Source organism: Suillus bovinus (assembly GCF_016758785.1).
Source record: "Suillus bovinus strain UH-Sbo-P2 chromosome Unknown EDB93scaffold_75, whole genome shotgun sequence".
NCBI lineage: Eukaryota > Fungi > Basidiomycota > Agaricomycetes > Boletales > Suillaceae > Suillus > Suillus bovinus.
Window position 1 is genome coordinate 19,991 of NW_024542131.1, and position 26,041 is coordinate 46,031.

Sequence of the window (26,041 nt, forward strand, 5' to 3'; positions counted from 1 at the left end):
TCGAACTTATTGGGCCGCGGCCAGCGCCGCATCCACAATTTCTGTCATTTTGATGACCGCTTCCTCCTCCAGAGTCCGACCGACAAGTTGCAAACAGACAGGAGCGTTCTTGAATTTCTCTGGGTCATCTGAATTAATTATTGGCATCAGAAAATCACCGATCAGCTGATGTTCAGTGCTGGCACCACTCACACATTTCATAAATGTCCTTGTCGAAGTCATCATAGAAACTATGAGGAGGTTTCTTCCCATCAAGAGTGGGGTCGACGGTAGTCACAGGGAAAATCGCAGCAGGATAGTCGAGTGCATTCCAAACGGTAGTATAGTTGCAGTACCTGTACACCGTCTCATTGAGAGTGCGTGACTCTGAAATTACAAAAACACTCGCGTGAATTTCCCATGGGGAGTTGCAGCAAACGGTGCGGCTGGACAAATGATAGCATCGACGGCACGTCCTGTCCCAGTCTCAGAAGCAGTTGCGTTCCAGTGGTCTATATATTCTTTCCGTATAGTCTGACGCAGCTTTTGCACTTGCCAGAGCTGATATGCGGTGATACCTACCATTTTTCGGACGGAAGGATGGCGTCATAGCATGTGCGTCTTCCAGCTCCATGGTGGAAATTATTGGCTCCCCTGTGCTAGAGGTCGTGATCATGAAGTCCTCGGCAGAGCCGGCATTCCAGATGTTCCCCTGCACGGTGCTAATAGATCAATAGATCAGCAAAGTAAAGGACACACCTACTTACCGCGATCTCTTCGAGCAATTTGTGCTTGATGGGTTTCCAGTCAACAACTGCCACTCAATGAGTACAAGTTAGCAGAGGGATTAAGTAGACGAGAAAAACCTTTGTGGCCAGCCTTCTGGAGAGCCGCTTTGGTGATTTCCAGAGACCTCTTGATAGGTGGGTGGGGAACAACAACGCCATCGTCCCACATGATCGCAAAGCACAAATACTTGCCAGAACCGTGGTCCGCGAGTTCATACTCGTCTTCATCCCATTTCTTTCGAACTGCAAGAGGGTCCTTGAGCCACGGTTTAGAGTTAGCGACAGCTTTCATAAAGATCCTGAGCCCGCGGAGACTGTTTGACATAGGACCGAACACGGAGAGAATAGAGTCTTCGCCCTCAAGTGAGTTGCGAGCACCACAGTACGGTACACGCCCATATGATGGCCTCAGACCGTATATTCCGCAGAATGCAGAGGGAGCACGAATAGAGCTGTCAGAAGGCCGTCAGAAGGCTACTACCAATGATACTTCTAAATTATTGACTATACCCTCCGATATCAGAACCGACTCCCAATGGACTTCCCTTTAGGGCAATCAATGCACCCTCTCCTCCTGATGACCCACCTGGGGTCAGGGAGACGTTATATGGGTTAGTTGTCCGGCCGAAGATACTATTCAAGGTTTCTGGCCACTGAAGATACTTTAGCACACGAGTAGGATTCGTTTTCAGGGCGCGCCCACCATAAGTGTCTGCGGAACGTTGGTGCGGACGAACGGCACGGCTCCGCACTCAATCAGGATATCGACCAACACTGCATTTTTCTCCTCATACTGCCCGATCCACGAGACATAACCTCAAACACAGTGAATCACAAGACATTAGGTCTAGGCCAGGATTAGACTTACCCATAGTGGTTTCTAGTCCTTTGATGCATAGTTGGTCCTTTAGAGAGATGGGCAGCCCGTGAAGGGGACCAACCACCTTCCCTGTTTTCTTCAGATAATCGTCGAGTTCAGCCGCTCGGGCCAGTGCACGATCAATGAAGATTTCCGTCAAGCAATTGACCTCGCCAGCCAGTTAATACCACATCGTCGAACAAATGCCTGACAACTCGGCTTACAAGCTGATGGGCAACAATGGCCCTCTTGGAAAATGCGGTGGTCACTTCTACGGCTGTCCATTCTGCAGTTGCAAGTTTCTTCAATAAAACATCCACCGAAGTATTGGTGATTTTAATTTCTCGGGCATTCAGAAGGCCACACGACTCTGGAAAACCAGTCACATCCAGAGTAGAGGGTGGAGGCGGAGTCACAAGCCACTCCTGTGGAATGGACTTGAGCTGCCTCTGTTTCTTCTCTGCGACTAGAGCAGTCCAATGCGGCATATGGATAGTGAGTTAAGGACGAGAGATGGCGGAGGTCAAACACTTCACAGTAGATAAGACACACAACTTACAGATAGAAGACCGTGACTGATATTAACAGCGAGATAAGACTGTTAAAGCGGTAATAATAATTGACTTGAGGGTCAGATATGCTGATGGAAGAGAAGAATGTTGGTCATGCGGATTCATGTAACTAGTACTCAGTGGCATCAGTGACTCAATTGATGAGACCTTGATATTGTGCCCGTGCGAAGTGGCCCGGCGCCTCAACTGTAGAAAAATATAATCCTGCTCCTGCTAAATACGATCATCTTAAATAGCGTCAAAAATCTGAGTTGTAGATACATGCCTGAATCCAGAGCAAGGCACGACAACACAATGCCATTTCTGCATTGCAGTCGATGAGGAGTGGTATCATACTGGTGGCAATCATTTTGAGCATCGTTTTTATGACCTCATCCAAGACATTCTCGTGGGAGGTACTGTCAGTACTCGTCACCGAATGTAGAATAGTGTGGAACTTTGTAACAAAGTCATGACCTAAGCTGTATCGTTAGTCGAAGTCACGGACTCGGACTTGATGCACAACAACTTATCAGGAAAAACCTCCCCAGGGAAATTCCTCTACACTATGCTAATTGTCTTCACTCAAGACCTCAGGCTGTCACACAGCACTAACTCCTTTCCCTCAGCAGCAGTCCTGCTTCACTCGTTGCCGAGCTCCCGAAGCCAGCCAAACTGGCGTTCTTTGATGTCTTCTTGTATCTTTGGGGCGACGGAAACGGGGCCGGTCACACTGACAACACCATCCATGAGCTCGAGACCATAATACTCTGCCAGCCTCTGCAGCAGCGTTGGCCTGCGCGATCCAGAATGCAATCCCCGAGCCTCTGGCCACCTTCAGCAAAGCTGCAGTCAAGCCGTCAGGCAGCTCGCAGATGCTCTCCATTGGTCGAAAAAAAGAGGTGTCAGAAGCAGCCGAAACACGTCATGACGGAGGTGGAACAAGTTTTATTTGCAGTTGTACGGACGGAGAAGCGACGCGGCGAGAAACCCACGACGAGTTCAATGACGTTCGGTTCGACGAAGACACGCTGCGTGATGCAAGACCACCCGATTTTGTTACAAAATCGCACGCAAATTCTACATTGAACTCTAAGTGCGATTAGTAGGCGGCCTACATTACATGGTATTCCTACTGTGTACCTAGTACTGTAGGAATCAACTCAATTTGTGTGAAAAATTGACGGTCCTGCGGCTGGCGTTTGCAGTCCTCGCTAAGACTGCAAACTCGACACGCGACAACTCAGTCACAGCGCTCGCTTCCTTTCTTGGGGCTCGTTTTGTCAATACGCTCCACGTGCACCTGGACCTCGACCACCGACGATCGATCGACACCGTCATCCGACGTCTCGCGGATCGAAAACCAGCCCGAGAAATGGAACGTCGTTTTCTGCCTCAAAGGCACCTGCAAAGACCACTGACTTTGAAGAAGCAGGTGGACCCTGATACGGGGATCTCCAACAAGGCCAATGATGGCCATCCTGAACTCATTTGTCAATGATATCTTCGAACGCGTCGGTACGTCCTACCTCTCCGTCAACTTACTAACTTACTTTGTCGCAGGTCTAATTTGGCTGCAGTGTTTGAGGCAGGTGCACCCTGATATGCGCCCATCTCCAATGGGACCGCGGCCATCTTGAACTCGTTTGTCAACGACATCTTCGAGCGCATTGGTACGTCCTCCTACTTCTTCGTCGCGGGTCTAACCTCTGTCGCAGTGTTAAGGCAGGTGCACCCCGATACCGGGGATCTCCAATGGGGCCATGGCCATCTTGAACTCGTTTGTCAAAACGATAAATCCGTGCGCACCTGTGCGCCCTGACAGACAATGGGCCACGGATGTCGGATAAACCACGAGTAGATGGGTCTGCCCCAACGCGCGGCGTCCTGGTAGTTTCCCTGAAGAAAATCGCCGCTGATCCAATCAACTTTAGGTATGAACTTCTATTGGACGAGTTTTCTCAATTTTCACTCACTATCGAATTATAGGGAATTGCAAGCATCCAGAACTCCATCTTGAACTCGTTTGTCAATCACCCCGATACCGGGGATCTCCAACAGGGCCACGGCCATCTCGAACTCGTTTGTCAAACGATATCTTCGTGTGACGGGCATCTCCGATGGGCCGCGGCTGTCGGATAAACCACGAATAGATGGGTCTGCCCCCAATGCGCGGCATTTTTTCTATCACCACTTATTCACTAGTTGAGACACGACGAGACATGTATTGCAAGTACTTATTTAACCACAATGGCAAGTCCTTCCGCAGCTATAGCAAGGGTCACAGCCTGGCCTGTTTGGGTTCATGTAATGTTCGCGAGCCTCTGCTGGATTGTCATTCCAAGACAAGAGGTACTTGAATATGGTACCAGGGTTGTCGAAATTCTCAGCCCACCCACCCCAGTCGCAGATCTTCCGAAACGACCAGCCTCGCACCGTGTGCAGAAACTGACAACCGCCGCGACGAAACGAGTGGGTACCATATGGGCGCGGATCAACACTAATGTCGAGGAGATTATTTCGGAAGCATTCGAGGAAGGAGTCCGAGGTCTGAGTATAGCATATCAACTTTATTCTCTTGATGACTACTAACCTCGAGCTCACCATGCAGTCCGTCAGGCTCACACTAATGCTGTCTACACCAATCTTTTTGCGAAAGATGAACCCATTGAGGTCTCTGTGTATCTCGCGAGCTAACAGCCACCAGATAGCAAACACTTGCAGCAAGCACATCCACGGCCGGTCAGGATCAGTGTATATATAGAATGGGGCTATGCCTGTGGGTTCGAGGTTAGCCATAAGGTGGGCAACAGCCCATACAGTCACTGACCTCCATACTGATGTGTCTTTCGAAAGGGTAATTCTAGCTTCACTCGGAACTGTGCAGGTTGGTAGCTGACCTGTGACGTGAAAAGTTCAGGAGTCGCATCGAGCCGGTGGTTTTTTTATCAGTAAGTCCTGAACCTGGAATGTGACATCGGCCCAGGTGATCCGCAATGCTTCGTCGTAGCGGAGCAGGCAAAGCATGGAGAGAAGGTAGAGTAAATAAAGCATCTGGCGGAGCAAAAATCCAGCCCATTCAGATGGATTTTCTGCCTTTCGTTTGCGCGAGATTGGGCCAAATTCTTTTCGGTCCATGGACCATGCAGATTCCCAGAGCCTCTTCATGGTAGGTTCGTCCATGGCGCGAGCACTCATTACTGCTTCACCTGCTCGGATCTATAGTGTGAAATCAGCACCGATGCCAATTTTCATGATGCTAAAGTCCAACAATACCTTCCGCCGACGAAGACTGACCATATACTGTGAAATGGTCACTGAAAGTGATGGGTTTCTGACGAATCTGCCTGGCGTGGCTGGGTGCTCCAACCATGGCTGTGTTCCAAGCTGGTAGTCTCTGCTGAATTTGTGGCTTATGGCAGCACGCATCTTCTGTGCCGTGCCATATGTTGCTCATGGAACACTGGGATCCTTTGCTTTCCCGGTCCATATATCGTTTTTGTTGCATCTCAATTTCATAGCTTAGCACAAAATAAACACAACATCTGATGCACTTACTTATCCATGATCCATAGTGAGATCCATGTTGGAAATTCAGCTGGAAGGTTCGGAAAAAGATTGTCAATCTCACTTGCAACTTGTGCTTTGTTGATGGTGACACAAAACTCTTTAAACTGATTCCAGTATCTGGACAGATCACACACGTGAGATGAGATGTTTTCACTGGTCCCATGCCATACCTCTGGTAGTCAGAGAGTGTTGTACCAATAACCACTCCCTCTGATGCTGCCTGAAAACTAGATGCTAACTGGTTGTTGCTGTGTTTAGGCTTCTTCTTTTTCATGTCATCCTCGCTACTGACAGTGTTCGTAGTACTGAACTGAAGGGTGCCGGCAGCTTCACGGTCATCAACATCAAAGCTGTTGAGGAGAGATTCCTCCTCCTCAGTCTGATCCTCTTCTGCAGCCTCGACACTGATGTGTTTTGACTTGGCAAAGTATAAATCAGCACCTTTGAAGGCATGTAGTAAGGACTTGGACATGATAGAAAATTTGGGTTCAGACCAAGTGATTGAGAATTGAAACACTTGGCCGGCACAGAAACAAACTAACTTGAACCCCCTGATTCAATTTAAACATTGACACTGACACGTAAATACATTACAGTTCATGGTGTCACCATGTCTCAACATCACTCAGAAGAGCTCGAACTGCCCCATCACTGAAAATCAAGACCCGCTATAAACCATTATATCCCCCTTATAATGGTCATAATATGTACAATCAGATGAAATATGGCAAGTGGTGTGATAACGTCTTATATACCTTTAAACACCTAGCCTCCCTGGCCAATGTAAATAATCACGATATGTATTTGTCGGACCACCAAGTAGTGGTGCCGAAGTCCGGTTCGGTTCGGTTCTTAGGCCTCTAAATGCGAACGCCGAACTGGACCATCGGTCGCGTTCAGGCAAGGAGGACGAATGCTGGACCGGACGCTGATGAACGCGTTCACAAGCGTTCGGTTCGAGTTCAGAACGCGTTCGAACGCTCGAACGCTACATATAAATTGACAAAAATTGCAAGAAATACATGAACAGTAAATGAGTAGCTAAATTTCGTCCATGGCAGAGTGTTCGTGAGCAGCAGCAAACTCAGCTTGAACCGTTGCAGAAATATGGCCTTGACGGTACCCACTTTTCAACAGCTGTAGGGCCTCAAATGTTGTTGGCAACAACCGATTATGGCGTGTGGTCCCAGTGATGCCGTTTCTGTCGGTTTAATGGCTCGGCCTGAGCGAGACACGAAGGCAGTTAGCTTGCCATTGGATGCAGGAGGCGGAGGTGGAGCAAGCATGGGGGTGTCATCGTCGGGATCATTGTACCAATCGATGGCGCTAGCGTCTTTGAGTTGGCCATTGGATCCAAGTGCGCAAGACATTCTCGCAGCCAGAAGGGTGAATATTGTACCTGTAGTAGCTCATTTATACCAAAATTTGTGGTTAGAGATTAGAAAAATGCGACGCACCTTGAACATATTGTTGCCATGCAATGACTGCAACAGTTGATTGATGTTGAAGCAAAAGCAAGTACCTGAACGAGCATCCCAAAGATATGTTCTGAACATAGATTAAATTATAATCCTAATAACGATTAACATAGGGCTTACCAAAACATTGAATAGATCACAGAGGAAGTCAGACATCACTAACAGAAATGCATTCAGTCTTTTGGTCGTGAAGTACGAGCCATTCTGGAGATCAATGCTCCCAGAACTGCCAATGGCCATATGAGTTTGTTGCCAGGTGATCAGAAAAAATATTAGGATAGATGGATAGCAATAAGCTGAGGACCTCAAGCGGATCATAGACAGAAGGAAAGAACCGTTCGAATGCATTCGAACGGGTCCAGACGGGTTCACAAATCTGAGGCATCAGCCGAACGCTGAACCTAATAATAGGTTCAGTTCTTACCGTAGGCTGAACCTCGGACCGAACGGACAGTCCAGTTCGGAAGGGTTCGCGTTCGAACCGAAGTTCTGAACTGGACTCTGGCATCACTACCACCAAGTATGGCATGCAAGCAAAGAAATTCTAATTCTTTTTGCACAATACACTACCTTATAACTATGCAACAGGAAGTCAGACATCGAGCAACAGCCACAGAAATATACCGAAGGTGATTACCTAGCTATTATTGGACATCATAATATGGCTTTAAATACGTAGCCATTGTGGCCGATCTACACAATGATTACATGCATGTGCTGGGACTCTTAAGTATAGTATGAATCATAAGGAATGCATCACAGTACAATACCTGTATAACAAGTGACAAGAAGTCAAACATCAAGAAGTAGTAATTGGTATATTGAAGAGGCTTGTTTGACTAGTAATTAGATTTGCAGCGAGGAGAACCTAAGCTGTATACTATTTTCACTAACCTACATTGTAGGTGCACACTTGCAGTATTGGCATGAGTGACACGGTATAGCATTCTAAAGTTATAGGATATTGATGTGACTTTCATTGCAGAATGAGGTACTTTGGGATGGAATCGTCGGTATGGTGCGGGTAGCTCACATGTATAAGATAGGTGGACATGTCTCTGATCACTCGTAACGCTGTCCTTGATGCAAGCACAGCAAACATTCAATACTGCAACGCAATATGTAACTCACTACTTGAAGTCGAATAAGTATCATATTCGTGTTGGCTGTCAGATTCTAAATGCACGACGAAGGTGGGTCATCCGTATCAACCATATGGTGGCACAGAACATTTCAACAAATTATCTATTGTTCGACATTTGCGCAGAGAAGGGTCTTGATGTCATCATCAATTGTACTGCTTGGATCTCACTTGGCAATGCATGACGTTGTGGGCCACAAAATTTAATCAATAATTGATTTATTATACTGAAAATTACACAACATAAAGGTACATGCAGCTCCCAATTATATACTAGTACGTTCCAACCCAACTAAGCTAGCGGTTTTGCCTTTTGGCCAAAGTCATGGCGACCGACATCTTGTTCGCCTGCTTGTGGGCGATAATTGGAAACAACTCTTCGACCGAAAACTTTTCTAAAAAATGAAAACCCGATGACTCAATCAAAGACAGTGTAGAGACACTAAAGCTACTTACTGATTCCACCAAAGTAAGAGATCATCGATTTCTCTCGCTGCTTCTGGCATTGTAGGAAGCTCCAGATAGTTGACTATGTTGTCGTAAAATTCTTGATTGTTGAATTTGTCATCAATGATGCGCCAAGATCCTGAGCTTGACAATGCAAATCTCAGCTGGGCTCTCTAATCAGCAAAGTACGCAAATATATGTTAAATAGTCTGTACCTGAACAGCCACATAAGCTATGGCTCAAGGTTGGACAGATCACATATTGAGTAGCATTGCAACATCGTGCCAAGTGCGACAGCTCACCACTGTTCCTATTGTGTGCAGAATGAGCCACCGAGTCGACAGGCTGTTCCTCATCTGTGGAAGTCAGAGAGGTAAATATGTGTTCAAATGCCTGGAGACAGCATTCAGTATGCTTCTGCCACACACATTAATCCTACCTTTATGAGTAGCTTGCCTTTAAGTAGACCCTTTGTAGGATTCTGAGGGTCAGAGCCTCCATCCTCATACAAGAATGAAGGCCAGGAACAAGCGGTGATGTGATAATCAGGATGGTAGTCTCAAATGGAGGCTCAAATATTTCAAAGATATAAGTTAGTCATGGTGCAGCTTATAAAAGAGTCCTTACATGGGATTGCTCCAATCGTAATCAACTGGGCACAGAAGTCCACCTGTCACGTCATGGTAAAAACCCTGACCAGATTTGTCTTGTTTGTGAGTGGCAGGATTCGGTGCAGGGAGTACATTCCATTAGCCATTCAGCGACAGAGCACTTAAGACCAGCACAGTTGTCTCCTCTGGCCCCCTCACAGCTTTCATTCAGCTGGATGCGAGATACATCTCACCTTGCTGTATGCAAAAGCAAGAGTTTTGTGCTCAGGCAGATGACCATAGCAATTTACGAGCTGAGGGGCACCACACCATAAGTTTCTTGAAGGAACAATACCGCCTATTTTCACTAGAACATGACATGAGGGTTGACCAGTAACATTTGCAAAAATGCACTTACTCTGGGTTGTCCGAATCCATTAGGTCCACATCGGATTCATTGGCAGTGCCCAGTCCAATGTGCCTGTTAAATTCTGCTACCAGATCTTCAATGTGCTGTAACGATAGTCATGGCGCTGGGCTTAAAACCCTGTGTTTTTGATACTCATGTTAAACAGTATTCATCCGACACATCCCCGACATTCTGATCCCGATCCCGACGCCCGACCCCGACCCTGAAAGTTTTGGACCCGACATTTTTGCATCGGACTTGTCCTCCCTATGTCCTGTCCAGTTGTATCTACCCCCACTGGTGCGTATTTACTTGTTTCGCATTACTGAACATTACAGACAGCGTTATTACATGTTATCTACAAAAAGGTGCAGTACACATGCTCTTTTACATACATTCGGACCCGATTTTGCGCTACTGTTTTCGCCTAATGCACTCCGAAATCCTACATAGACACTATTTAATATCTAGTACTTCCTACCTATTGCATTACTTACTTTTCCCTACTCAGTAGTAGGATGGAAGTCATTAGATATTAGTAGTACTTTATTGTATTGCGAAATATCTATCCGCTCTTTTTCTCCGAAACATTCCGACACATCCAACACTCATTTGACCGACAATCCAACATACTTCCGACGCATTCCTTTACCATACGACACATTCCCAACAGCCCAACACATAGTCCGATGCCTGACCCGACTCCGATAATTTCGGACCCTGACAGTTTCCCTTCGGACAAGTAGTTCCTAGCTTCGGATTATCTTCCTATTCTTGATAACTAACTATCTAAACTAATACCAAACAGCTACCCCTATAGGATCAAATGCACTTGCTCTGCAAGTATAGCAGACTAGGCCGTGCTAAAGATCTACCTAAATATTTGTTGTCTAGGTAGTACAATTTCTGCTGAGCCCAGCGGGAATCAGCTTTCTACAGCGCTCAGTCAAGCACATGAGCCTTCGAATTGATCGTCCATAGAATATATTTGAGTCATTGCTTGAATTATTTATTGACTCATTGTACTGAACTTTTAAACACTAGACATACCTTTTCTTTGCAGGGAGCCCATGGACTTGGAGATTTGTATTTTCTTCCTTGACTTCAGCTATTCATCTTTTAAGAGTGACCACAGGGTGAATTTTGTTGTTGTCCGATTCAGGTGGAGATGGGGATAATGTTGCCATTGCTCATGGATGAGAGTATCAAGTGGGAATTTGAAATGACAATCAATTTAACTGAGTCAACATAGCGTAAGGGAAGCACAGACCTTGAAATTAAAACAACTCAATTTCTCAGGGATCCTTGGTATGGTACCAATGAAGGTCTGGCACCTTTGGAATATCGGGTTGTACATTCTTCAAACCTGCATGGACAGTACGTCACATACGTATTGACCGAACAGGTGATAGAGTCGATTAATAATCAGTAGAGTTGGCTCTGGGATGATTGTGATTACATAAATGCTTGTGGTCAACTTGAGTAAGGGCGGAACAAGGAAACCTAATTTCTTGAGTGAAGATGAGGACTCTCAACCAAATCAGAAGCAGAGACATTAAACCAAAGAAATAAAAAGATTCTGTTGATCAATGTGATTAGATCCAAGATGGGCCAATTTAACGTGCGTGAACTGATGGTGATTAAATAAAACCTTGTGGTCAACCCTTGAATGAAATGGAAGGCCGGGAACTCTAAACCCATCAGAAGTGGAGACACTAATCCAAGGGATAATCACCTGAATGAAGTGGAATAGGAACTCTAAACCAAAGCTATGCCCGGATATCCGTATGTTATCACGTGCCAGCAGGAAAATCAAATTTGAAATCCTTTACAACAAGTATCAGAATGTCATTGGATTGAATTGAGACGAAGTAACAATACCCCTCAGGCCATAGGCCCACATATAACTCCCAAAACACAAAGTCCATGTCATCTATACTTACCAACTTGGAACTCGAGACTGACCCCAACATGTCTTATCCTTCCATCAATGATTTTCTGGCCGAACTCGAAAAGGCGGAGCCATGGTGCAGGTGGATTGAAAAGTTTCTCCGTCCACTGAATTTACTGGGGGTCAGGACAGTGGATGACATTGAAATCATTTCACCTGAATGTCTTACTGTTTTTCACCGCCTCTGTCCTCTCATGGTCATGGATTTCTTTGTCCATATCATCACTTACCTCAATGAAACTGGCCATTCAAATCAGAATACTAGCTCTGGGCCATAATGTGGAAAGCTGCTGGAAACAATAGGTGAGCATGTAGTGTTGCGCGATGCCTGTCCAGTAGAAAGCAAACCTTCATTACCACTACCGCAGCCCTACTATCCATCATGGTACATCTACATGCCAGAGTAGATGTTTTCGAGGGATAGGAGAATGCAATCCTTCAGTCATTATCATGTATATAAATCCCCCAGCTCCTTGACACAATCCGCGAAGTGTGTTGTTAACTGCAATATGTAGTTTAGCACCATTTGTACCGAGACCTTGAGCCATAGTACTCACAATTCTCCAGTCATCGTCTTCTGATCCTGGACATGATTGCTGGGTGGACCACTGCATGTGAGGCTGACTGTTTGGACTGCTAGATGAAGGCCTATAGTCACTGTATGGAAGGTGAAAAGCACAGGGTAAGCACTTGAAGAAACTAAGATGTCTGCGCCACAAAGATATTGCTTTAATGGCAGGTATCAGATTGTGAATCATGCATAGTCAGTATTCTTGCTAGAGGACATCATAAGGCAACTCAAGGAAGTGATAGAGATCATTAGCAACTCAGCTTGCTGAAGGTCCAAGTTTACAGTGGGCGGGGATGACTGGTTAGGGGGAGGGAAATTTCTCTGTGTCCTTGAAGTTCCTAAAGCATCTGCGTCTGATGGTAAAAAGCACAATACATATGGTAGCACTCGAAGTCTCTACATTGCTCTGATCGAAGATGATTACTAGCCACAAAGTATATCACGATATGAGATGACTGGAAGGTCAGAAATTGGATGATGGTACACTGAAAGGCCCTCCTGTTGAAAGCATCAGTTGGTCATAGCGCGCCTGCAAGAGAGAGAGACATGCCTTGGGTATTAGTGTGCCTCCAATCTACTACCCGATCAGCACCCTTCCAGAGAGACATGTTGCCACCTCCAAATTCACTCCAGGCGGTGGGAACTTGAGATACCAGCATGATGCGAGAGTCACTAAGAGAATTAAATGTTTGGACTGCATTGATATCTTCTGAGATATGAAAAACAAGTACTTGGAGGTGCGAGGGAGCCAGAAGGGACACTACTAACTCTGGCTTGGTCCTCCACGTATGGATATGTAGACATAAATGTGTCAATCAATCAAGATACTCCAGACCAACAGTAGAGTTACATAGCACCCAGCCATTGAGAATTTCAAGATGTGTTACTGTACTGAAAGCCTTGAAAGCAGAAAGGGAGACAAATTCAGTGTGGCAAAAAATTGAGGATATACTAAGTGACAATGACATTAGGGGGAGGTTATTCAAAGGCTGCAGCAGAGGATTCGTCATTCCATTGAAGTCCGATTGTGCCATCCATAATGCAAGATTGGTGGTGCCGGTGCATAGCGAAAGGATTTCTGTGGTTGTACTCAGAAGTACATTGCCCTCAATGCACAATGATTTCACAACGCCTCGAGCAAAATCACTACAGCATTGGCACCAAATACAAAGTGATGAAAGAAAGGATATAGCAATACTTTCATTTGTTAAAATGATTTTTCGATAAAGCAACCTTTCAATCCTGCAGCAGTAGTCAGTAACATAGCATTGTGCTCTGCCTCAACCTTTCAGAATTGCGTACCAGTAATGTACCCCCTGCAAAACAAACAAGAGGGAATAAGCTTGCTGCATACAATCAATAGCAAGGATAACAATCTCTCTCTGGAGTTTGAGGGGAAGTGCTGGCATTGGCATGACTGAGTCCGTTGAACTCCAAACCCGAAAACTGAGACCCAAATTGGGTTCAACATTATCTAAGCTAAAAAAAAAAACTTTCTAGCGGTTGTTTACACTAAATGTGCATCTCCTTTGAGAGTCAGGATTAGCTTTCCTATCTGCGTCACTCCCGGTGACATCAATGTAATTCGCTTTCTGCAATGTCGCACTATACTGTAAGAGGCAGGAGATGTGATGACAGTGTTTACTAACCTAAACTTGAAGTTCAGATACTCGGATCTTGAATGACTCTAACCTAATACTGGCAGGAGCGACCAGACCTCTTTAAGAGCAGCAATGTTCTGATAAGGTTTGTCAACAGCAAATTCATATTTGGCGCTGCATCCATTGATGTAATCATCTAGGGGCAATTATTCAGGGTAAGCATCTGCAGCTCTAATTTAACGTCACGAAACTCCCCATCTTGAACTTTTCTGGCATGCAGAGAACTTACAGGACACTGAAATGCTTGGCACCCTGTCAATTGTGACATGATCCGGCCTGTACCACCAACGTGAAGCTCACTGACGAGCCGGTGAGTAGCACAAGATTATCTCAGATCTAGCATTGATATGAAATACAGATTTAAATCATGTTTAAACTGTTGGAAAAATGATTGACCCACTTGTCCTGAGTCACAATGGCATGTTCCCAATGCTGCCACTACAGCAATAACTTATCTGACCGTAATGATGCAGCTGAAATTTTTTTGGGATATGATAATACTAGTAGCCCTGCTGCAGATAACCTGTTTGATGGCCTACAAAGTCTCCATGATGTCAGCAGAGACTGTACACCTGGGGCAGGCCATTTGGGGTATAGAGACACCTCAGATTCAGATGTAGACCATGCTATCAAGCTCGTCAAGAAGCTTGAAGAGGAGCATTATCAGCAACTCAAGCGGGTAATGTGCCATTCAGACATTTATCGAATACAATCTGATCTCACCACTTTTGTTTCAAGGACGTCGATGACTGGAATGCCCAGGTTGAAGATGATACAAAATTTTGTCTCTCAGGAAGAAAAAGCAGCCATGCTCAGACAGTGGAGATATCCAGGCTGTGAGTGAGCCTTCAAGAGTTCTTCTTCCATGAATAATTTTTCCAACAGAGTCCATGCCGCTTCGGCCATAATTTAATCAACTTTCCACGACAGGTGTCATCCACAAATCCTACCACACCAATAAAGCATAGGAAGCTATGGGCACTGTTCAAGTCCAATCCACACGCAAAGAGCCCATCGAAGACTTTGGTCCAGACACTATCTGGCATTGAGACAGCTCTTGAAAGGCACAATGTAATTCTTTCTAGGATGTGTCAGGCATTGGAGAATCTTAACACAAAGTAGCTGTAATATATTTATATTAAACATGATCAGAGCTCACAAGGACATACATACTTGTAATTTCCCTCGAGACTGCAAGCACTCAATTTACGTGTGCCCATCACAACAGCATCCTGAACAAGGGTATTAGCCAGTATAGGAATATTGTATTGTTCCCCTAGCTTGTCAGCTTGACCAAGCAACCATTTAGGAAGTCAATTACCGAGTCTGTTGGCTTGCGTCGGAGAGCATAGATTCAGAAAAGTTGCCAATGTGCACCAAATGTAGTCAGAATCATAGTACAATAAAAAGTTTCAAAAACCCTTACACTCGACGGAGCTTGAAGCAAGAAACATGTCCGAGTCATCCAACTGTGACACCAATGACTCTCGCTCTTCTGACTTCAACGATGGGGCTGATGAAATCTTAGTGTGTGCTAACTTCGAGTTTGAGGGCTCCAGGAGGCCTACGGCAGAAAGTCATTTTGGATGCCCCAGGTATGCTGATGGCCAAGGCGCCCCTGTACATTTCTGTGGATGCTATAAGTATGATATACTTGAAAGGTCCAAACATTCACCTTCACCTCCTGACAACGAGCAGGCATTTCAGCTTGCAGATGAATTTGAAGCGGAACAACCAAAGCCAGTTTGTGTCTGTGGATTATAGGTGGAGATTGTTAGTAACAGGTCTAATTTCAGCAGCTGGAAGCTCAAGATGGCGATCACTATAATGTTGATGCACGTCGTTCGAAGCGAAAGAGTTCTGACAATCATGATGATGTTGTTGTGAGTACGCCCAGCTCAATTTTTTTGACTACACACTCACCACATGCAGATTCCATATGACTTTGGCCAGGACGTGACTAGCATGAGGGCAACATCAGTGCCTGTTGAGCTTCAGCCACCTGTGAAATGCAGGAAGATTGGAGAGTGTTACGACTTGGATAGTATCTGTTGGCGACGCTCAAACAGAGCATGTGTCGTCAACAGTCAAAAACGTCCTTGAGCTAGCTCAAGGTTAGGGGTCTTACTTGGCGAGGCTTTGGCAAGTAAGATTTAATGCCTATGTCCAAATCGGGTTGCTTACATCAAGCGGGGCTCGACGATAAGCATATCTGCCAAGGCTTACAACACCCAAAGGTTAATTGTAAGATCTGTGTTAATTAGAAGGACAGAAGTCCAACTAGTTAACAGAGGCTTTGCTCGTCAACAAAGTCGATGAGTAAAGATCGAGACTAAGGACTTATCCACGATGAGCAGATAAGAAGATAGAATATAGACTGCTGGCTAAGCAGAAAGGATCACTCTTGTTAGAAGTAGGAGGTCAAGAACCAAGTAGATTCAAGTTAAGGAATAGGATACATGGTAGCGAGTTTATATAGAGGAGAGGATGCATATTAGTGGATGATAACTCATACTACCGGAAAGGGAACTGGTCAAAGGGTAATACTAGAAAAGGAAGGCATGTTTGAGGTGAGTCATAGGTGAACCAGAACGTGCAAGTAAGAAACGAGTCAAAGATAGAAACAGGAAGTGAAACGCGCAGGGGCACAGCCGTGCAACTGCAGAGCTAAATATAAGTACACATGTGCAACTGCACACCAAGTCATAGATCAAGAAAGGGAACAGGGTAAAGGGGATGCAGCGTGCATCGTATCATAGGTTACCGTCCAGACAGTAAGGGCAAAGGGGACTGTCCACAGGATTAGTCAGGGGGTGGAACGGAGCATGGGTATGCTTCGTCAGAGAAAGGGTCCAGCCAGATGTACTGGCTCTGCTGGAGCGACAGGTAGAGAGCGAAGGGGAATGCGAGGATGATGAGGATAACAAGAGCAAGGTCAGGGTAAGGGTGTGATGCAAGGGCAGAGACAAGGAGGATAAGGAGAAAAATAGTAGGTGCCCAAGCGTCTAGATGTTCTTGTAACACCTTTGATCTCCCAGTCATGGCCGGTCCTTCAATAGGTCCAATTCCTGTGGATCTTCCACCCTCGCCTGTCATTGCTGGGCCTTCTACCAACCCTGCCTCCGAGTCCCGGGAGAAGGGAAAAGGTAAGGCAGTTGTCCCAGACCCAGAACCGGAAGTGGAAGGGAGTTGGAAGAGGAAGTCTCCAATGATTCCGACACTTCCCTCCCAACCCCCGGAGTCTGCTATGAAGACTTGGAAGCAGGCGAAGGCCACCGGCCTTGCCAAATTCAAGGTGTGTGTTGAGTCGGAAGATGAGGAGGACTTGGTCACTCAGGTATGTCCTCTGGTTCATTGTTTCATTGTCTTACTCATTTTGTAGCCAATTTTGTGTGGAGTGCCAGAGGTCGTCCTCCCCCGGCTCTCCCCAGATGTTGCAAGGATGTCCAGATTACCTCAGTCACCCTGGAGCCTGAAGAAGAAACCCTTTGGGCCTGCTATGGTAAGTCGCACTTTTGCATCCGGCACTCAGATGGGTCCTTATAATGTGCCAGGCAATTGCCGGCAAATGTCCGGAGGTCATCAAGCCCCCTCAGGCCACTCCCAAACCTCCGGTAGAGGCGCCCCCAGTCATCAACGCAGGTGATATACTCATTCCCGGACCTGTAAGTACACTATTGAGACTTGGTGTGTCTATGAACTGACAGATTGCACAGAACAACCCTTGCCAGGCTTGCCACAAGATGGAATGGCCCTGCTGCAACTCGGTTTGACAAGAGGACTGGCGCCCTGTGCATGTCCTGCGTCTACTGCACCACCAAGAAGATCAAGTGCATCTCCGTGAGTATGGGAACCCCTGCCAAAACGTGTTTGAGGTCAATCTGTCACCTGGACCACCAGGAGGACCAGATCTAGGACCCCTTCCAAAGCTCCCTCCAAAGCTCTGGCCACCTCACAATCCACCGGCCGGATGCGGAGTCAATCTCGGGTCTCTTCCGTCACTCCTGGTCCATCTGGTGCCCAAACACCAAAGGTGCAAACACATGGTTGCAGCAAGACTGTCACTGCTGCCAAGAAACCTACACCTGCACCAGCTCGTAAGTCACCCAAATTTTCTATGTCCATCTGACATAATGTTCCACCTGTAGCAGTCCCATCTTCGACCTCTGGAGTTCCTCGTTTGGCACTCGATGTGCCAATGCTGGATTTGCATGCCATGGCAATGGTGATTCAGGAGGGTGCAGCTCGAATCGCCGCTCTCGAGGAGCGTGTTGTTGAGCAGGATGCTAAGATTGACACCCTGAAATGCCTTCATGAAGTCCTTCGACGCGAAATCATCCTCCGGCACCCAACATTTCCACTTCCAGACGCCCAAGGTGATGCAACATCATTTTTGCTTCATCAACCTGTCCCTCTGGCGATGTCAACCCCCACATCCGCACTTCCTCCTCTCATTGACCTGTCTATGGAAGGGATGGAGCCCAACCCCCCCAACCTCCAGGATGAGTCTGCCATCGACGGACTCATATTTGAGCTCAACCAAATTCATCCTGAGGTTTCACAGACGCCCGGCGAAATTGTGAAACCAGATGATCCAGGCAATCTTTTCCCAGAGTATGATTCAATTGAAGAGATGGATGTTCAAGTGAAGGGTGAACCTTCTGGTGAGGATGTTGACATGACTACATAATTAAATAGTCATAGATGTATATGCAATGTTTTCAATCAATGTTACCTTTGTTATCAGTGACTTATCGATTCACCAAGTGCCGAGACCTGAGGCCTGAAACCTGCAACTCGAAATGAGTGGAAGACTAAATGTTGCAAAATTGTTGACATGAAAGTGTTACTCCCAGAACACCGAAATCTGAAACTCAATGGTTGAATCACTGAGTACCGAGTACCGAGTGCCAAGTGCCAAGTGCCCATGCCCAAAACCCGAGGCTCAAAACACAACACTGGACACAATACACCATATGGTATTTCTTACAAATTTCACGGAGGTCCCATCGCAAAGCCACGAAACTTATCAGTAATTTATTGATTCACTGAGTGCTGAGACCCAAGACCCGAATGCCGAGTGCCGAGGCTCAAAATCCGAAACATGAAATGAGTGGAAACCCACATTTCACAACATTGTTAACATGGAAATGTTAGATTGTCTTCAACAGTTTGCCGGAAGTCATGCTCTGATCCCCGAGCCCGAAACCTGAAACCTGTAGAACTCATTACAGGTTTTCGGGTTTTGGGTTTGGGGCTCAGGGATCGGAAAATGACTTCCAGCAAACTGTTGAAGACAATCTAACATTTCCATGTTAACAATGTTGTGAAATGTGGGTTTCCACTCATTTCATGTTTCGGATTTTGAGCCTCAGCACTCGGTGAATCAATAAGTCACTGATAAGTTTTGTGGCTTTGCAATGGGACCTCCATGAAATTTGTAAGAAATATCATATGGTGTATTGTGTCCAGTGTTGTGTTTTGAGCCTTGGGTTTTGGGCATGGGCACTCGGCACTCGGTACTCAGTACTCAGTGATTCAACCATTGAGTTTCGGATTTCGGTGTTCTGGGAGTAACACTTTCATGTCAACAATTTTGCAGCATTTAGTCTTCCACTCATTTCGAGTTGCAGGTTTCAGGCCTTGGGTCTCGGCACTTGGCACTCGGGTCTCGGGTCTCGGGTCTTGGCACTCAGTGAATCAATAAGTCAATGCTGAATTCCAGGGTTTTAGGATTGGCACGCGGTGAATTTTGTAAGAAATTCCATATTGTGTATCACTTCCAGCCTCGGGTTTCATGGCTCAGGTTTCAGGCTTTGGCACTCGGCACTAGGTGATTCAATCAGTCAGTGGTAACACTTTCTGTTTTGCAGTTTGGCTCTCAGCACTCAGTGATATGTCTCAGGACATTGATATTTCACACATTCCTGCGAGTATCTAGTTTCCAGTCTGGAGCTTCTGGTCATCGGGCGTCCGGAATTTGAGACAGTGATTTCTCATTGAAAAATGGATGTTGTACCATGGGATTCAATTTTCGGGCGTTGGGACTCAGTGATCTGTGCATGTCAGACAAGTGCTTTATATATCTATATAGTAAACCAATACCTTGGCCTATATGTCTACACAATATCTCCCTACCTTGGCCCACCCATCTATATTACATTCCCCTCCATCGGCCCACCAGTCTATATCATAAATAATTTCCTGCACTCTCGGCCCACCCGTCGATATAATAAATGTTTTACTGCTCGCTCGGCCCACCCGTCTGTACAATTCACAATGTCCTCAGCCCACCCGTCTATATAATAAATATTCCACCACTTTCTCAGCCCACCCATCTACAAAATTATTCCTGTACATCAGCCCACCCATCTATACAATGTACCTTTACATCAGCCCACCCGTCTACAAAATGATTCCTATACATCGACCCACCCGTCTATACAATGTACCTTTACATCGGCCCACCCATCTATATAATAATGATTGCCTCTCATCTCCCTTCAGCCTAGCTGTCTATAATATACATGTCCATCTTACTGTACATATTCCCTGGATGGGCCCACCCATCTCCATCAGTAAAAATATTCATTTCGGCCCATCCAACATCATCGAGCATATATATAACATTGGCATAGATGGGCCCACCTGTCTCTATCGGAAATAATATTCCCCCCAGCCCATCCGTCAACATCGGGGATATACATCACATTGGCCCATAGTCTGCTGGGCCATCTTATACAGCATATTATGTAGGTCGGGTGACCCGTATAATATGGAATTTGTCACTGAAGGGGCTCACATCACTTCTGCATCCTTACTTGTTTTATAATTTCATGGGTGTCCTCCTTTCCCCACAGGTTTATATGCTGGCTGGCCTTTCTCCTGTGGCTGTGAACTCCACGCAGTTCAATTGGATAGAACCATTTGGCTTTGCATGCCACCTTCACTGGTATGTACCCTTCAGCCATTTGTTCCATCCATCATTCAGCTCATCCTTGACCCTATCATTTTACTCTATCCCACCATCATACCTTGTTGCTCAGAAAGCCAATATATCAGATTTTAAAGTGAGTCCCTCCATATTCCTTCCGTATCTGTTTTATAATCCTCATGCTACCTACAGTCATCAATCTTCAAGTCCCTTCCGAGTGTGCTGTAACAGCCATCTCACTTTATAAACCTGCTTTCTCCATGTCTGCCCATCTGCTGCAACCTCGTGTGTAGCCCCTCAATACTGAACGTTGAACTCCAGCATCAACTCCATTGCATCCATCATGTGTCCCATCTATCTCTTCATTCCTGACCTGTTTTTTGTTTTCTAATTGTCAACTGTATGTCTCACATGTCTCTCACCTTGTATTTGCTGATGATTCATTGTGTTTATGTCATCCTTTTGGTCATTTGCGCGACAGCACACCCTCTCGTCCTCACTCGTACTATGAAATGCGCTGTTCACACTCCCTATTTCAGTTTTTTGTTGGTCTGTTTTCTGTCATAACTTAGAAATCATCATTCATTGTTGCTTTTTATTCTGACTACCTTCATTGTTGTGCTTTTTGGTAGCATTTGTATATACTAACTAGCATGTGCATAAAGTACCTGCGAGTATATTCGCACCGTCATCTGTTCTGTACTGTGAAATAGCAACATCATGCATGGCATGACTTATTGAGATGTGATACTGATGGTTATGCGTGCTTTATTTGTGTAAATTTAACTTGGCGCCAGTTTGGTGTTAATTGTGTTTACCCTGTCACACCCTTTTTCCATCCATGTCTTTTATTCAAAACTTCAGTATGGCAATAACCTGGACATTTCATAAATTAGTAGTTGCATCTAGGTAGGAATACGAGCACTGCGTGTTGTCCAAAAATTCCGACGGCTGAGAGTTGGCGGAGATTCTGGGGGGTCCCCCAGGTTTCAGCCACGTCACTGCCACCAAATATCAGCCAGCCGGTACTAAGTCATAAACTTGATACTCTAAGTCGACGCTCCACGCAACGATGGCGGATACCATTAAGCCACCTCACCTTGATTTCTGCTCGGTATATGCGGCGTCGACTCAGCCCTTCAACACGCCTCAACACATACCCAGCTGCAGACCTACCACATTAGCACATATAATGTTAACCCATAGCTAGGGTTTATTCGACGAAAAAAGGCAACTCCAGCATCATTGGTTCTGCTAGCACTGTTTGTCTCTAACCAACACAACCGACACCACATCACTGCACTCAAGCTCTCCTATGTAAGTACTTACCTTCAATACTGCAGGGTACTTCTCACTGATATTACCTTATCAGTCTTTTGATCTATTCCACCTGGGCCAGGACCATAGCACAGGCAAATTGTGCAAGCCTTGCCTGCCTGTCATTTGAACATCTATCGCAGCCGTCGACTCGAGGATAATTACAAGTATGAAGACTAATGTACGGCTTGTAATATACCTCGTATTATTTCAAAGACTGTTTTTTAATCGTCTGTTGGATCTGATTCATAGCGCCGCTTGTGTCCTTGCACTGTGTGTACACCAGTGGGTCTGTTTCAAACGAGTTGAATAATCAGACTCCATATCAGGAGAAATGGATATGCTCGTCATCAGCCAGGTCCCAACAAGCTTGCGTTCGAAGATGACTTAGATCAGGAATTCAAAAGCTCACAACCTGCTGCCGAGTATGAATGTCCACCCTTACCTACCCTGGGGGAAAATGAGTACTTTGATCACGAGGCAGACACTGATATCAACATGGGGATAGATGAGGGTCCTGTTGATGGAAACTTCTATATTGCTGAGGATGTTTGTGTTGACGGAGACCCTATCCTTCGACAGAATTTTAGCATGCAACAAAGCGATGGAAAATACCCTTCCCAACCCAATTCCCCTCCTCTGTATTTTCCAGCATCCGATGACGAGTCTCTCAACAATCAAAGTGTACTTTCTCTCGATCTTGGCACTCCTGCTATCACACATGACGAGCATTGTGAATGGGTTAGTACAGGTGAAGATATTGAGGGAGGTGATGAGCAAGTTTGGGACCCGGAGGTGGATCCTGAATACTTATCAAATGATGCTGTCCTTGAGGATGGCCTTGCACAAGAAGACCAGAGCGAGCCAGAGGATGTCCTCCCGCATGCATTATCAGAGCATCCAGCTCTTCTCAATGGCTACTTGACCGTGTTCATCAATGCTGCATACCGACATGCAACACATGCGGACTCGGAGGCAACACTCACCCTCCTTTGCAGTACAATCAAAACATGTTATCAGGACCTTGATGGAGTTCCGCCAGAACTCGAGCTAGATAATATGGCTCGCACTCTTCGTACTGTGGAAAAACGCCTTGGTGTTGACACCAGCAAAATTATCACGACTTATATTCTTTGTCCATCATGCTGGAAAATGTACCATCCCTCTGACTTTCGCACCTTACGCAATCCAACCTGCACAGAAGCAGATTGCTCTGCGACACTGTTTCAAGCCAAACGCACAACATCTGAGGGCATTAAAAAAATTCCTTTCAAGGTCATGCCGGTCGTGTCATTGAAAACTGCGCTTGCGAGGCTCCTTATGCGTCCAGGGAAGTGGGATGAGCTTCAACACTGGCGAAAAGAAGGAGATAATGAGCCAGCACCACCCATCACACGCGAAGAATGGTATGCAACAAAGGCACTTGACGAACCACTCTGCGACATTTATGATGGTTGGATGTGGCGTTCTGTTCGGACGGGCATGACACGCGAGTGGGACGAGAGGAGACGAAAGGTTAAAGATGTTGACAGTCAAAAATTTGCATCAAAGATTTGTGTCGCTAAAGTGTGGTATTATGGTGCACATTAACATTGACTGGTAACGTTCAAACTCTCTACTAGCTCTAGCTTCCGTTAATGTTGGCTCTAGGTTTCGAGCTTTGAAACGCGCCAACTACTCTTCTGGGACACTTTGGCTCACCATTGACAATCTTCCACGATCAATCCAATTTCTTCGTGAAAATACATTCCTTCTACTCATCATTCCTGGCCCGACAGAGCCAAATACAGAGCAGTTGAATGGCCTTCTTGAGCCATTTGTTCGAGATCTCGAAGATCTCAGTGAAGGTATGTACATTACAACACTTAGCAGCCTATTGACATTGATAACTGGAATAACAGGAGAGTTCTTCAAGGTTTTCAGGACATCAAGATCCTGAACAAATTCATGTCGCGCTTCCATTTGGAACTATGGATACACCCGCTCGTCTCAAAACAGCTGGATTTGTCTCACAAAACTCAGAGGAGCATATGTGTCCATGTTGCGATGCACCATTCTCCTCATTGGTTGATCCAGTTTGCTTTGATCGCTCAAGTAGGTATTTTTTTTTTCATATGTACTGAGTTCTCATGCTTTTGCAGAATTCTGCTATCGGAACTCAGAGAAGCAGCTTAAATGGAAGTTTATATACAGAGATTCTGACGATGCTGACACTCGAAAGAACATTGCGGAGAAGAAGGGTGTCCGTACTTCAATTCTCGACAGACTTCCGACCTGGAATGGAGCACTGAGCATTCCGTCAGAAATTATGCACCTTTTCTGGGGCCCAGGTGCGTTTTGAACCTTTCCGGTTGGTTGTGAGCATGGTTAGAACTCTTTTACAGGTGCTTCTGGTCAGATTCACAAAGTCATCCTCATCGAAGGTTCCATGTTCACAGGGACTGGAAAACGGGGCGAAAACACACCCATGGATCGACTTACTGAGTTTCTGGAATCACTGTGGTGGCCGAACAATTCTGGACGATTCCAAATCAAGGTAAGCTTGATATGAGCTTCAAACCTACAACCAATTTTGCTAAATTATGACGGCAAGATTGCTAGTGGAGGAGAGCGTCCAAAAGCAGATGAATGGTGCAATTTTATCCGAGTTTATCCAGTTGCACTTGCAGTTGCTTGGCAGATGTGGACACGTCAACAGAATGAAGATGCACCTGCTCTGCGCAAGCGTACTAAGGTACATCAAGCTGTCATTAAATCGAAAGAATTGCTGCATAAGCGTCGCATCAAAAATCTTGCTCGTGAGGAAGATGCACAGGGTGATGATTACATTGCTCTTGAAGACATTGAGGCAAGTCGCAACTATCATGATCACTATCAAAATGTGCTGTGCTACTGTACTGCAACACTGATTTTTGCCTCTCGATCCATCACACCTCAAGAGGCAACTTGTGCTTCAGATTTCATGTCTGAAGCGTCACAGTCATGGGCTGCGATGAACTGCCACCTCACACCAAACTTTCACATTGCTGGCCATGTCCTTGAGTACATCAATACCTATGGTCCAGCATACGCCTGGTGGGTGTTTCCATATGAACGAGCCATTGGTGTCCTTGGAAAGGCTAACCACAATGGACATGGAGGTGGTGAAGTTGAGGGGACATTCATGAGGGCTTGGTGGAAGAGTATTTTGATCCAGGAGCTCGTAGGCAGTGTCTAGTAATTCACTGTGTCTTTGCTGATTGTCCCTTAGTTGATGCATCTACAGGTGTGGCCTAATCAAACAGATGAAGATGAGGAAATTGTTCAGTTACTGTTGAAAGCAGTCAAAGGTGGTGCAGAGCTCGATCGCCAGAGAGGAACACTCCTGAATTACCTTGCCCTTCTATCCGCACCAGAGGACTCAGGTTCGTGGGTTTGTTATCAATTGTGGACATATATTAAGTTGAGAGTTACTAGTCAAGATCACGCTCCCTAATCAATTCAAGATAATTGCCTTGCGACCTCTCAACATCTATCCCGTTGTCCTGCATTTTCTTCGGCTGCAGTTCCCTCACCTGAATTTAATCTCGGACGCTGGAGAAGCATCACATGGGATTTTATTTGAATCCCGCGGTGCCAAATCATACGCTATGGTGAACATTGGGGCCACAAAGTATGGATCATCACTTCATCATCGTGGCAAGGGATTCTGCTATGGTTACATCAATGGCAGACATGCAGCTCGAGTCGATTACATCCTGTCCGTCAATATCCCTCATCAAAATCCTCCTGTAATTGTCAATTTGGCCCTTATCC

At 45.8% G+C, this 26,041-nt stretch overlaps 5 protein-coding genes across 5 annotated transcripts; 1 reads left to right on the top strand and 4 right to left on the bottom strand.

The window, feature by feature from the left end:
- Nucleotides 1–6: 6 nt before the first annotated feature.
- EDB93DRAFT_1254510 (general amidase) lies at nt 7–2,114 on the bottom strand (the record flags this gene model as incomplete). Its single annotated transcript, XM_041453625.1, has 10 exons — nt 7–128; nt 193–335; nt 377–491; nt 562–691; nt 747–793; nt 846–1,219; nt 1,278–1,420; nt 1,471–1,583; nt 1,636–1,795; nt 1,851–2,114. The coding sequence occupies 10 exons, from the start codon at nt 2,112–2,114 to the stop codon at nt 7–9; spliced, it is 1,611 nt and encodes a 536-aa protein (XP_041303433.1).
- Nucleotides 2,115–4,418: 2,304 nt separating this feature from the next.
- On the bottom strand, nt 4,419–5,627 carry EDB93DRAFT_1092783 (uncharacterized protein; the record flags this gene model as incomplete). The annotated part of the gene is made up of 5 exons (XM_041446459.1): nt 4,419–4,727; nt 4,782–4,954; nt 5,008–5,077; nt 5,142–5,396; nt 5,454–5,627. Coding segments are annotated over 5 exons (981 nt in total), but the record flags the coding sequence as incomplete, so codon positions are not given.
- A 3,091-nt stretch (nt 5,628–8,718) lies between these two features.
- Nucleotides 8,719–8,980, bottom strand: EDB93DRAFT_1054043 (uncharacterized protein; the record flags this gene model as incomplete). Its single annotated transcript, XM_041444726.1, has 2 exons — nt 8,719–8,761; nt 8,823–8,980. Coding segments are annotated over 2 exons (201 nt in total), but the record flags the coding sequence as incomplete, so codon positions are not given.
- A 4,169-nt stretch (nt 8,981–13,149) lies between these two features.
- Nucleotides 13,150–13,578, bottom strand: EDB93DRAFT_1092801 (uncharacterized protein; the record flags this gene model as incomplete). Its single annotated transcript, XM_041446461.1, has 1 exon — nt 13,150–13,578. A coding segment is annotated over one exon (429 nt), but the record flags the coding sequence as incomplete, so codon positions are not given.
- Nucleotides 13,579–17,035: 3,457 nt separating this feature from the next.
- On the top strand, nt 17,036–18,685 carry EDB93DRAFT_1107312 (uncharacterized protein; the record flags this gene model as incomplete). Its single annotated transcript, XM_041447711.1, has 6 exons — nt 17,036–17,332; nt 17,378–17,497; nt 17,550–17,682; nt 17,712–17,835; nt 17,896–18,092; nt 18,144–18,685. 6 exons carry the CDS (start codon nt 17,036–17,038, stop codon nt 18,683–18,685), a joined length of 1,413 nt encoding a protein of 470 aa, XP_041303437.1.
- Between the last annotated feature and the right edge of the window lie 7,356 nt (nt 18,686–26,041).